We start from the raw sequence: 12,748 nt of genomic DNA, 5'->3' as shown, positions 1-12,748 counted from the left end.
CATCCCAGTCCCCTGACCTGAACCCTAAAGAAAATGAGTGGAGTGAACTGAAAAGAAGAAGCACCAACATGAGGCTGGGAATCTGAAGGATCTGGAGAGATTCTGCATGAAGGAATGGTCTCTGATCTCTTGTCAGTTGTTCTCCAAACTCATCAGGCATTATAGGTGAAGACTCAAAGCTGTTATCTTGGCAAAAGGAGGTTGCAAAAAGTATTGAATAAAAGGGTGCCAATAATTGTGGCCAATGTGTTTGAGAAAAACATTTATTTCATAATGTGATTTTCCCTCCACTTTCAATTCTTTTCCTTCAATGAAAGGTTAGATTTTTACTAATTTTATGAATTAAAGATCAAAAGGATAAACAATGCAGATTTATTTTTACAGTCATCTTTGATCATATTTATCAAGGGTACCAACAATTTTGTCCATATCTATATATATATATATATATATATATATATATATTATATATATATTTATATATAATTGCAATTTAAAATAACTGCTTAATATTTTAAAATGTAATTTATTCCTGTGATGGCAAAGCTGAATTTTCAGCATCATTAGGCTACTCCAGTCTTAAGTGTCACATGATCCTTCAGAAATCAACCTAATATGCTGACTTGTTGTTTAAGACACATCTCTAATTATTATCAATGTTGACAACAGTTGTGCTGCTTAATATTTCTGTGAAAACCGTGATACGTTTTTTCTTCTTTCTTTTTTTTAGGATTTTTGTGCCAAAAAAACAGGGCCATTTCATATTTGATATATCACCAATATTTGATATTTCTTAATGCTGCTCTCCATTACGCACCACTCTGTTTGTTGTTAGGATGTCAGACAGTTTAAAAAGTTAAAATTTTTAGGCTGGTCTGCCTCAGCGGTCTAACAGAGCTTATCAATGTCAAAATGAGGTCCAATCTGATCAAAGAAGGCGGGGCTTACTATTCACTGAAGACGAATGTGAATTTCAATGCGACGCTTTTAGTTTTTACATTGAAAGAGTGCGTGCATGGTAAGATAAAGTAGCTAAACATTTAATATTTGACAACTGTTTTACAATGGATATGTTTAACAACCCATAGTAATATACAGTGATGCAAACTACTCAACGTTTTTATGAAACTTCTCAATTTCGAACTGAAAATATGCTATCATTTAAATGATGTCATTCATAACTAAATGTGACGAGACAAGAGAAGATTTTTTTCACATTTTTTAACGTATCAGACATAGAAACAAGAGTGAATGTGTGCATATTTTTAAGTAAAATATTATTTGCAAAGAGCTTAAATGGACTACTTCACAACTACCATTCTTATTTCTTCTTTATTCCCTTAAATCCCTTTTAATCCTTTTATTATTTAATTTCTTTAAATAAAAATATCTCCCCCCCCTTCAAAAAAGGTCCCCCCAATGTTCAAGACATTGTTACAGACTTGAAATAAACGCTGCTTTGATTGCAAAAATAAATGAACCATATCATCTGATTTATATTTAAAACATACTGCCTCCTTATATAGTTTCAATGTAGTTAGATGTAGTAAGTGCCAAACTAAAACCTTTTCAAAAGGTTAGCATAGCATCACTGCAGTTGAACTGCTTTATACAGTTTAAAACCCAGCTGACACTCTCACACACTCAAACGTTTAAGAGGATGATGTTTCTGAAAAAGCATCCACAGGATTAACTCTCTTATGACACAAACACAAGCAACTAGAACTTGTATAATCACAGTGGTTGTTGTTATAACAGTGATCACTTCAGGACTGTGTGTGGGCATGTCATTGCCAAAGAGTGTGTGACTCACGTCCTTTTTTCTAGGCAGACAGGTACGCATGAATGAAATGAATCTCCTTAAGCTGAATCCAGTTGATTTAGAAACAGTTAATGATGTTAACAAAAGTCCAGGCCTCTACTTTGTCTCATCCCTCTCTGTCTGGAAGACGTTCCTTCAAGCTACAAGACAAACACTCAGCCTTCTGAAAAGAACAAGGTTAAGGATTCTAGAATGCCAGAGTCATTTAGATAATGAAACCATGGCTTTAAGCAAGGAAAGATAACATTTTAATTTAAACTTTAAAAAAATCAAATCCAAGATATCTATATTATTTATCTGAATGTCTGAATTCAAGATATCTGAATTAGGTTTTGTTTTTTGTATTTTGACTGTGGTGGCAAGAAGCTGCTGGAGGCAGAGTAAAAACCAACACATGGCAATGATTTCAGCATTAGTCAGCATACAAGTTTAACTGTCTGGGTGTTATTGCATGTTTGGAAATGATGACAGAACTGAATTAAATGTGTCTTGCTAACAAATGACACACATGTTTTATTATTAACATTAACAAACATTATAAATTATCAGACCATTTATGAGTGCACATTCAAGTAGTTACAAATGTCTTGAAACATTAAACACAGAGAGTCAGTATGTGTGAGAGGATGAACCACTTCTATAAAAGTGAATAGGAGAAATAATAATTCTCACTATGCCGGCCGTAAGACTGGAAGTCCCACATTTGGGTTAAAAAAAAAAAAGCCAATCGCTTTATTGATAGAGTTTGATTATTCTAGAATGTTACAGCATGATTACAGCTAAAGAACCAACATTTTTTCATACCATTGTTCTCTTTGCTTTGGAACAATATGCATTCTGGGAAGCACTATACAAATTAAACTGAACTAAAGACATGCCACAGCAAGAGACAAACAGATCCCACTGACAGAAGAGCATTCATCCAACAGAAATGAATTATTTCTGAAATGAAATGAAACATTGATTATTGTGGACATGATGCAAGTTTGGAGATACTAGTAACCTGTCTTCATCTGCTTAACAAGGAAAAACATCATATGACATGCCCAATTGTATGAATAATGCCCATGTCAGCTCTGCACAAACAAGATAAGACTGGACTGGACTTGATCTTGATGTCCTTGAGCACAAGATCCTGGGTTGAGGCCTGAACCATTTTGACATCCTGCTGTTGTGAACATCTGAGCCTCCATTCATTTTTAGGACAAAAACATGCCAATACTGAAGGGTGCTGTCAGCAAAGTCAATGTCAACTAAATACTGAGCCTGTTTCCAATATCCACAATGTGTAGTTGAGAGCGTTTTATAGCAGCTCTTAATATTTTGTATGCAATTACTTGATTAGTCATTTATTTGGTGTAATCTAATTACTATAATTTAATTACTTTTCCCTTGTAAAAGTAAAGTAAGGGATTACTCTTAAGTTTTTTGTAATTTAATTACAGTTACTTCTGATGTAATTACATTAAATACTGTATAGACTACAACAATTCTATATAAAACAATAGTGGATTTAACATCAAATTTTAATGTTAAAATGTATGTTTTTAATGTAACCTTCTCCTGTTACACAGTTCAAGAGTAATTAAAGTAATTGTGTATTTTATATGAAAGAATTAAAAGAGCAGTTTCGTGTCTGTCCTTGTATTGTTCACCTAGTCATGGTTGATATGGGATTTAGAAAGTAATTAATAAGTAATCCAATACTTTTTAGACAGAGTAATTAGAACAGTAATCTAATTAAGATGTAGTTAATAAGTAGTAATTAATAACTTTTTTAAAGTAACTTACTACAACACTGCTACTGTACATGGTAGGGCTGGCCATTGACACAAATTTTTGTGTCACAAATCAAGTGATTCAACGCTATTCCGATCTCGATTCAATTTGATTCGACATCAATTCATTTGGATATATAAGGCACAGTATACTGATCAATGTTTCTGAAGAAAAAAAAAAAAAAAAATCAAATCCTGCTTCTATCAGTTCAACAAAATGAGAATCATAATATATATTTTCAACCCAGCCCTGGTCTATGGCATTTATAATGAACTGCTACACACTGTATTCTGTCACCTGTTCATATCTTATGTCACTATAAATACTATTAAATAGAAATATTCTTGTATGCGGGAGACTGGGGTAAGATGTGTCAAGCTGCTTTAACTATAAAATATAGGAAATACAATTAAAAAGTGTTTAATACAGTGATATAAACTCCTGTATGGTTTATAGAAATGTGAATGCACCAAAACAAAACTATGGAATGGGATTGTCATCTTTTTGTCAATAATTATTCATTGGAATGTCTTGTATGCAATGGTTCTAACACTCCCCCTTCATGGTCTCTACCATTTTTTCTTCCACTACACAATCACAGGATGTTGTTCTCATAAATAGAGGTTTTTGGCAATATGCTTCTTGGGTTCTGGGTTTGGTTCAAAAAACAATTCTAAGCAAAGCAAAACAAAGATTTAAAAAAAAAAAATGCAATTGAAAAAAGCTGTTGTCACTGACACTCAAACATTCCCTCTCTTTTATATACAGAGTTCAACAAACAACGCTCAAAATGCCTGTTCTCAGCTCTCACGGTTCAAGAGTGCCTGGCATACTAACTAAAAAGAGCGAGGCTTCTATGACATCAGAGCGTGGACGATTATCCTCCTCTCCGGTTCCTCTTAACAGGGCTTTCTGCCATGGACCTTCGTTTAAATCCAAAAGCATGTGCTCCTGTTTGGGCCCCAGTGCTGAAAGATTCCTCATTGTTCTTTGGGGCCTGGCAGCTCTGCTAACATGCTGAAGGGGAAGTTTTTGCATTTCTTTTAAGATATCAACTCCTGCTTAGTTTATCGCAGGTACTGCCTTATTCTGAACATGACGAAAGGCGCCGCTTAAGTGCAACGTGTGACCTTACAAGTCCAAGAAAGCCAAATATATGAGTGGAATTACTATTAAAATCTTCAGCTAAAGATACAAGTGTGCATTCATCTATATTATATTACACATCTAAGATGAACCACAGCAAGAAATATTTTAAGATAGCTGGTACACTACACTACTATATATTCCCATTATATAATTGTACTGACTCCAAACTGTAGTGTGTCTATGCATATCTTCCCTTCCCTAAGGAAGTACAGAGTATATGGTCAAGTGCTCAAAGCAAATACACAAGAGAGCCAATGGAGAAATGGAGAAAACATCACCATAAAAAAATACATACAGTCTGGAAAAAACAGCAACTCGGACTGTGTAAAACAAGCAACTTTGCCTGATGAGAGAAACAAACATAATACATAAGGAAACCAGTGTAGGTACATGTTTTCTTGTCAGCATCAATAATCGTCAGCAATCATCTTGGTCAATCCAGTACAGAGTGAATTAAGCAGAATTCCGTCAGGAAAGGAGCAATGGTGTGGGTGGAAGGGTGTGTCTGGTCTGGTGGTATGTAGCCTACATCACTTTTAACTTCCTTCAGGGAAATCTATATGTGGCAGAGTCCCTCAGCGGGCAAACACTGTGGTTTTAATGAACTGTGTTGTAAGCAAACCAAAAAAATGTATGCTAACTAGACAAATATAAAAATGACAGTAAGATTTAACTGAGAACAGGCATGACACAACATAACCTCCAAACAAATGCATTTTTCCATCAGCTGTTGCAGTTTTCAATTAAAAAAAGTGCACTGCAAAGGTTTAATGTTTGTTGCTGACTTGCCAGTAATCAAAGGCATTACACAAGATCTGTGAGCCAATTTTTCCATTACTGCTTTAAGTCACTTAACTGATCCAGCACTCTTCCTTCCCTCTACCGCTCAGTATAATTGCTTCACCTGAGCTTTCACTCACAGTCTGCTGCAGTACTATAGTATTAATGCAAACTGGGGCACGATATTGTAAAGTTCTATCAGGTCAGGCATCTCTGTGTGTGTATGCAAAGGTAAAAAGATCTCATTAAAAAGATTTTCATTAGGCCATATTGATTTCCAATCAGCAGCCACGGTGAAGACATCAAACAGTAGAATGTAACTCATCTAGAGGGGGTAATGTGATGTCAGTCGGGACCTGGGACGTTTTAAAAGCTTTTCAACAAAGCACACAATGACTTGAGTGAAATCACATGCATCTTGAATGAAGGACTCGATTAGTAACATGCATTTAGTGCCTAAATAGGGGCTAGTAGGCAAGTCTTATCAATGGAGAAGATATGCAAACTCTGATTACAGCAGTTAAAGAATCAAACAGAACCTCCACTTTAGTGATTAAAAAATAAGAACTATTTAACACACACGAGTGAGAGTAAATGACAGAATTTTCATTTTTCTGTGAACCATGCCTTTAACTGTTATTAACTGAGCTTCTAAGTCTGACAGTAATTTTATAGGCCTAATACTTGAATGAACTTGAATGAGGAAAAAATCTTGAAAATGGACTGAGAACCAGTGGTTCTCAACCTTTTTAAAGGGGTGGTTTATTATGTTTTCACTTTTTAACTTTAGTTAGTGTGTAATGTTGCTGTTTGAGCATAACAACATCTGCAAAGTTATGACACTCAAAGTTCAATGCAAAGGAAGATATTTTCTTTTACAGAATTCAGAACAAACGGCTGGTAGAGACTACAACAAGCTTCTTCCTGGGTTGGTGACATCACAAACCCCAAAATTTACATAAGCCCTGCCCCCGAGAGCACGCAACAAAGGGGGTGAGGCCATGTTGGGCTGTTTTAGAGATAAGGAAGTGCTGTTGTAGTAAAGTGTTGTTGTCATACCGTCATTTTACGCCAGACTGTTTCACAAACGAGGGTCAATTGTTACTGACAATCATCATTTTGGCTGTGTGAGATTCTCCAGCTTTGTTGTTGTTGAGCAATCGAAGCTGTTAAAGCTCCGCCCTCTACTGGAAAGGGGGCTGGGAACAGCAGCTCATTTGCATTTAAAGGGACACACACAAAAACAAAAACAAATTTGACCTGCTATAAATAAGTTTTCTGTGGGATTAGTTTGAGCTGAAACTTCACAGACACATTCTGGGGACACCAGAGACTAATATTACATCTTGTGAAAGGAGCATTATAGGTCCCCTTTAACTCTAAGGCCCCCCATCGTCCACAACAATATTCGAAGGCCCCCTAGCCATAGGGCTAATTTTTTTATTTTTTTATTTTTTTTCAATTCTAATCTTCAGGCACAAATAGTTTCTTTAAATGAAAAAGTAATCAAAATTAAATTAAATTTCAAGATTCCACAATTTTTTAGGAGCTGAATGTTCTTCAGGTTTCCCACTCTTTTTAATGTATTTACATGACTCTTCAATTAATTTGTAATTTACTGCATAAGGATTTTTTAAAAAAGTTTTCAATCAATTTTTACACTATAAAAAAATGTAGAGTTGGGCATAAACAGAATGTATATTTTTTTTTTTATAAAAATGTCCTTAGCATTTTTAGAATTTATTAATTTACCTAATTTTCCAGGTATCACACTCATTTACCTCTTATATCCAGGTTTTCCAAGACAGTGGGGATCCTGGTTCTTCAAAGGAAACAAACAGGTGTCGAGGGGGTAAATTAAAATAAGGAATATCTTCATTTTTAGTTGTTTTTGATTATTTTAAAACATTTTAAGTCATCTTGAAGCCCCCTTGAAGTTTGCTGAGGTCCCCTGGTTGAGAATCATTGCTATAAACAACCAATGAACCAAAAGCTGTGACAGTCCATGTGACTTTTCCTGTTCAATCAGGACAAGATTCGCCTATGATTTAAGATCTCTTAATGTCATATCAACTTGGATTTAAATCCTCCCGCACAACTAAAATGTAAACATATAGTCACCGCAGCAGAATGAAGACTAAGGTCCCAACTCCCAAGCCAAACAAGGAATTCAAGCACAGCAGCCCAGAGCTGCCACTGGGACTCTACACATCCAACAGCCACATTCTGAACCAACCATGCTTCTTTCCATCTCACCACAGCAGGCTACGTATAAAAATAATTAGGGGTTAGACAGAGTTCTCTTTTAACTCAACCTACTCTGGGATAATCATATACAGATGCCATGCAGCCCTTTCCCCTTAGAAGAATGCAAAGGATCTACTGCAGCGTTTGATAAGATCATGTGTACCGGCGGTCAATGACAAATGAGCACGTCAGAAATTATAAGAGGAGAAATATCTAGAATAAAACATGTGTGTCAAGCTTTTGGAAATGCAATCTGTATTCATGTTTGTTTCACACATTCTTGAAAGAAAAAAAAGTGCATTTTAAAGAAAAAGTTTAAAGTCGGCATGAAACGGAAGTTGCGATCGTCTTTTCTTCCCTATTGTTACGTCTATCTAAGTGAAACAGCTTTTCGAACAAGAAAAAATTTAGGGCTGGACTTGATTTTTTCCTTTAGGAATTCATTGGATTGCTGGATCATTGTGGTTTGCTATTGCTGTGATCTCATGTGAGTGACAGGTTGATCCCGCCCTCACGCCACTGAACATGTCATCAGAGAAGAGATGTTGTTGAAAAAGTAAATTATTTTGATCACAAATTATGAGGGAACATAAATTAAAAAAAAAAAATAATAATGTGCACAGTTAAAATATTTGTAATAAATACTGCAATAATCCAAAAAGAAAATAAATAAATAAATGAATAAATAAGAATAGTCAATTTTGATTACTTGGTGACTTTAATGGCTCTAGAAAATGTAACTATCAAGTACTAAAATAATTTATTTCCTCTATTTAAAAAAAAAAAAAAAAGTAAAATTTTTTATTAATGACTTGAATGTAATGTTCTTAATATTCTGTCATGAGGGTCTATAGGAGTTTAAAATGTATAAAATAGCCTCCTGTGTTGGTTATGCCACACTGACTTGATATGAAAAATGTCTTTAAATATTAATAATAATTTAAAACTAAATCTCTTCACTGTTTTTGTTGTTGTTGTTGTTGTTGTTTTAATAACTAGAGACTACTATGCCAAACTACTTATGGCAAAAGAATTTCAGCCTAATGGAACTTTTTTTTACAGTGACAGGACAGTTACACCACCTAAACACTTTTGACTTCAAGCCCCACAATAAGCCCTTAACCCGGACAATACAGAGTATCACTCAGCCACTACGTCATTTATTCTGCTTGTAAATACCGTTACTTATAAACTACTCCTTTATAAGGCACCTTTATTTATTGGTGTTCGTAAATGTTAATATTTACGAAGAGTAACGTTACACAGCAGACTATACTCCCAACACGTTTACTAGAGTCCAGCTGAGCCTCTGGACAGTGATCACCGGAGCTTCATTTACCTGCGGGGTCTCCATGAAAACACTTTGCCTGAACTTTCCACGGCGGATCTCCATCTCCAGCGCGGAGCCGCGAGCGATAGTCGCTCTCACTGTCTGATTTCGGCAAAACATTCCCGACTTTTAAGTTGATCCTTCACTCCCAAACAACGCAGTTTATTCTCACAGACCTGAGACCAAGCCGCAGTTTGGTTTGGAGACGCTCCACGTTGCAGCGGATAACTGTCACAGTCACGTTCATGTAAATCAGATGGCGTCCCTCTCTCTATTTTCTGTTAAAAAAAAAAACTACAAAAGGAAAACGGACGATCGCAAGCAGCACACAACTCTGCTGCTCTTACTACAGTACTGTAATCTTGCATCTAGAAAGCGTGTGATAGAATTCCCAGAGCTGATGGGATCTGAGTTACTTTCCGAGATTGTGAGCCAGGTAAAACAGCGTCCTCTGTCGGCGAATAAGCGGTATATTAACAAAACAACACTGATGCTCTTCCTGAAAGGTTTATGGGGATATGAAACGTAATACGTTGATACCTGCTTGACTCGACAAAATGGAGCATACATAAGAAAATGGGAATCACGTAAACACGATTCAGTGTCAGAAAAGTCACATGCTAAAATGGGGATTGGAACACACGCCGGTTTCACTCAAGGCTTAAGCCTATTCCAGGCATGCATGTTTGAGCTGTCTTAAAGGGTTAGTTCACCCAAAAATGAAAATTCTGTCATACTTACCCTCATGTTGTTCCACACCCGTAAGACCTTCATTCATCTTCGGAACACAAATTAAGATATTTTTGATGAAATCCGATGGCTCAGTGAGGCCTCCATTGCTAGCAATATTATTAACACTTTCAGATGCCCAGAAAGCTACTAAAGACATATTTAAAACAGTTCATGTGACTACAGTGGTTCAACCTTAATGTTGTGCACCAAAAAAAAAAAAAAAAAACGACTTTTATTCAACAATATCTAGTGATGGGCAATTTCAAAACACTGCTTCATGAAGCTTCGAAGCTTTACGAATCTTTTGTTTTGAATCAGTGGTTCGGAGCGTGTATAAAACTGCCAAAGTCACATGATTTCATTAAACGAGGCTTCGTTACATCATAAGTGTTTCGAAATTTCTATGGTTCCTGTGACTTTGGCAGTTTGATACAAGCTCCGAATCACTGATTCAAAACAAAATATTCATAAAGCTTCGAAGCTTCATGAAGCAGTGTTTTGAAATCGCCCATCACACTCTAAAAAATGCTGGGTTAAAAACAACCCAAGTTGGGTTTAACATGGACAAACCCAGCGGTTGGGTTAAATGTTTGCCCAGCCTACTGGGTTGTTTTAGTTAATTCAACTATTGTTAAAAAATTACTGTATTGCTTGCTTAAAATGAACCCAAAATATGTTGAAAATTAGCATTTATTAATATGTTTAATAAATTAACTGAATTAATAAGTTTAATGAATAATAATTAAACAATTAACATTTATTAAATTGTGCTTATTAATAAATGTTCACCTTTTGATTATTATTGTTGCCTCCAGTAATTATGTGCCTGATTTTCCAACATATTTTGGGTTAATTTTAAGCCAGTCATTTAGTAATTTTTAAACAATAGTTGAGTTAAATAAAACTACCCAGCATGTTGGGCAAACTTTTAACCCAGCCGCTGGGTTTATCCATTTCCAACCCAACTTGGGTTGTTTTTTACCCAGCATTTTTAGAGTGCACTAGATATTTTTTGAGAATATGAGGGTGAGTAATTAATGGCAGAATTTTCATTTTTGGGTGAACTAACCCTTTAACTGAAAGCAACTTGCACTGATCCTAATCCTATACCTAATGCTTTTCCTAAGTCACGTTTATAAAAGATTCTTGAATGTCCTAATTTAACTAAGGTCTGCTGGCTTAATCTAAGCCCTGTATGTGAAACTGGAGGCCTGGAGTCCATTCTTCGTACCTCGCTTAATAGCCTAGGCTACATCTGAGATGATTTGACAGATGCCAGATCTTCTAATCGTGATAAGTTGTCTCTGGCTAATTTGGTTCTTCAAACAAATTTGAGGATTTGATTAAAATCTAGATGAAATTGTCTGAGATTACTGTACATTCTTATGGAAGAACAATTTAAAAGATAATTTTGACTTTTTATCTCACAATTCTGACTTTTCTCACAATTGCAAGATATAAACTCGCAATTGTGATTTATGCCCCCAGTTTCACAGACAAGGCTTAAGCCTAGTCCATGTTTGTCAGATAATGTTAGAACTGTGAGATATAAACTCTTCTATAAACTTTTTATCTCACAATTGCAAGTTTATATCTCTCAATTCTGACTTAATTTCTCAAACTTATCTAAAGTTATAATAGATAAATGAAATGTGTGCTCTTTGTTAGGCTACATAATTCCCAAATATTTCCATTATTTCACCATTTCGAATATTTATACAGGCTTTACATTTTTATTTCAATGTTGTAGGGTAGAGTGGGGGAAAACGCCCCTCTTAAGGTCTGTGTAATTTTTTCTGTGAAACAAAAGTTAAATGTGTCTAGAATAGTTATCCTAGTTTTTAGTGACATACATATAAACAGCGTATGAAAATACTTTTCATGTTATTAGAATTTTAACAAAAATTAAATTTGTACCATTTGCCCCACAGGTGGGGTAAAATGTCCACATTCTGACAACGCAATTTGCTTTACAGTTTCAGCAAAATCAGAGTACAAGCAGTTTTAGCTTAAAATAAAAAAGACAAGCCAAAATAACAGTAGATATTTATTAATGAACCATGCTGAATACCAGCCTATTTGAAAAATATTGCCAGCTGATGCTAACTGGCTAGCTAATGCTAATTTGAGGTAGCACCTAGTTAGATTACATTTGATGGGAAAAAAGGATGTTATGTTCAAACTACAGTAATTATGGGACGCGTTTTCACCACAGACTAGGTTTGAAAAAATTATGTGATTCAGAAAATATAATTATTTTCCTTAAATAACATGTAGGGGACACCGGGGGTGAAAGTAACAACTTTTGTTTGAGCATCGGTAACTCAGTGGTTATTTTGTGCTACATCTCTCAAAATTTGATTATTGTCCCTGGTTCAATAGGGTAGCTTACAGTGGCTAAAAGTTCAATAAAGTAGCAGTGGCTGGGACAGACTTTAAATAGGCCTATCACCTCCGCTTAAAAAGATGCAACTGAATCTTGTTTGCATGAAATAAGCCTTCTCCCGAGCAGGTTGAGCTGGACCTGTTGCTATGACAGCAACTCCGGGATGAGCTTCTAAGTATCTAACAAACCTGGATCATGTCAAATCGTCAGCAGTAAAATCCAGAAAAGAACGGGCCCCGGTTCCATTTCAGTTAGTCAGACTCATTGTTGATTTGGTAAGGTGTATTATGAAACTGTATTAAAAGGAAGACCATTTTAAACAGAAAGGCGAGGTGAGAACAGTCAATATTACGCCAATTTATGCAACACTGCCACCTGGTGTTTAACATGGAGAAATCAGAATCAGAATGAGCATTATTGCCAAGTATAGGCCTACTTATACAAGGATTTTGTCTTGGTGACAGAAGCTTCCAATGCACAGACAGAATCACAGCGACAAGACAGATAATACAAATAAAATAAG

General features: G+C 35.5%; 1 protein-coding gene across 2 annotated transcripts in view; it reads right to left on the bottom strand.

The window, feature by feature from the left end:
- rtkna (rhotekin a) overlaps positions 1 to 9,502 on the bottom strand; it is a 74,991-nt gene extending 65,489 nt beyond the window's left edge. Inside the window, exon 1 of one of the 2 annotated variants that reach the window (XM_051893989.1) lies at positions 9,117 to 9,502. In XM_051893989.1, coding sequence (XP_051749949.1) covers positions 9,117 to 9,227 — 111 coding nt within the window. In that variant the 5' untranslated portion in view covers positions 9,228 to 9,502. The remainder of the gene's footprint in view (positions 1 to 9,116) is intronic. The other variant, XM_051893985.1, reaches the window with a different exon arrangement.
- Positions 9,503 to 12,748: the final 3,246 nt, after the last annotated feature.

This window comes from Ctenopharyngodon idella, chromosome 5 (assembly GCF_019924925.1).
Source record: "Ctenopharyngodon idella isolate HZGC_01 chromosome 5, HZGC01, whole genome shotgun sequence".
Lineage (NCBI taxonomy): Eukaryota > Metazoa > Chordata > Actinopteri > Cypriniformes > Xenocyprididae > Ctenopharyngodon > Ctenopharyngodon idella.
Note: the sequence above shows the minus strand (reverse complement) of the source record. Positions and strands in the feature narration are given on the sequence as shown.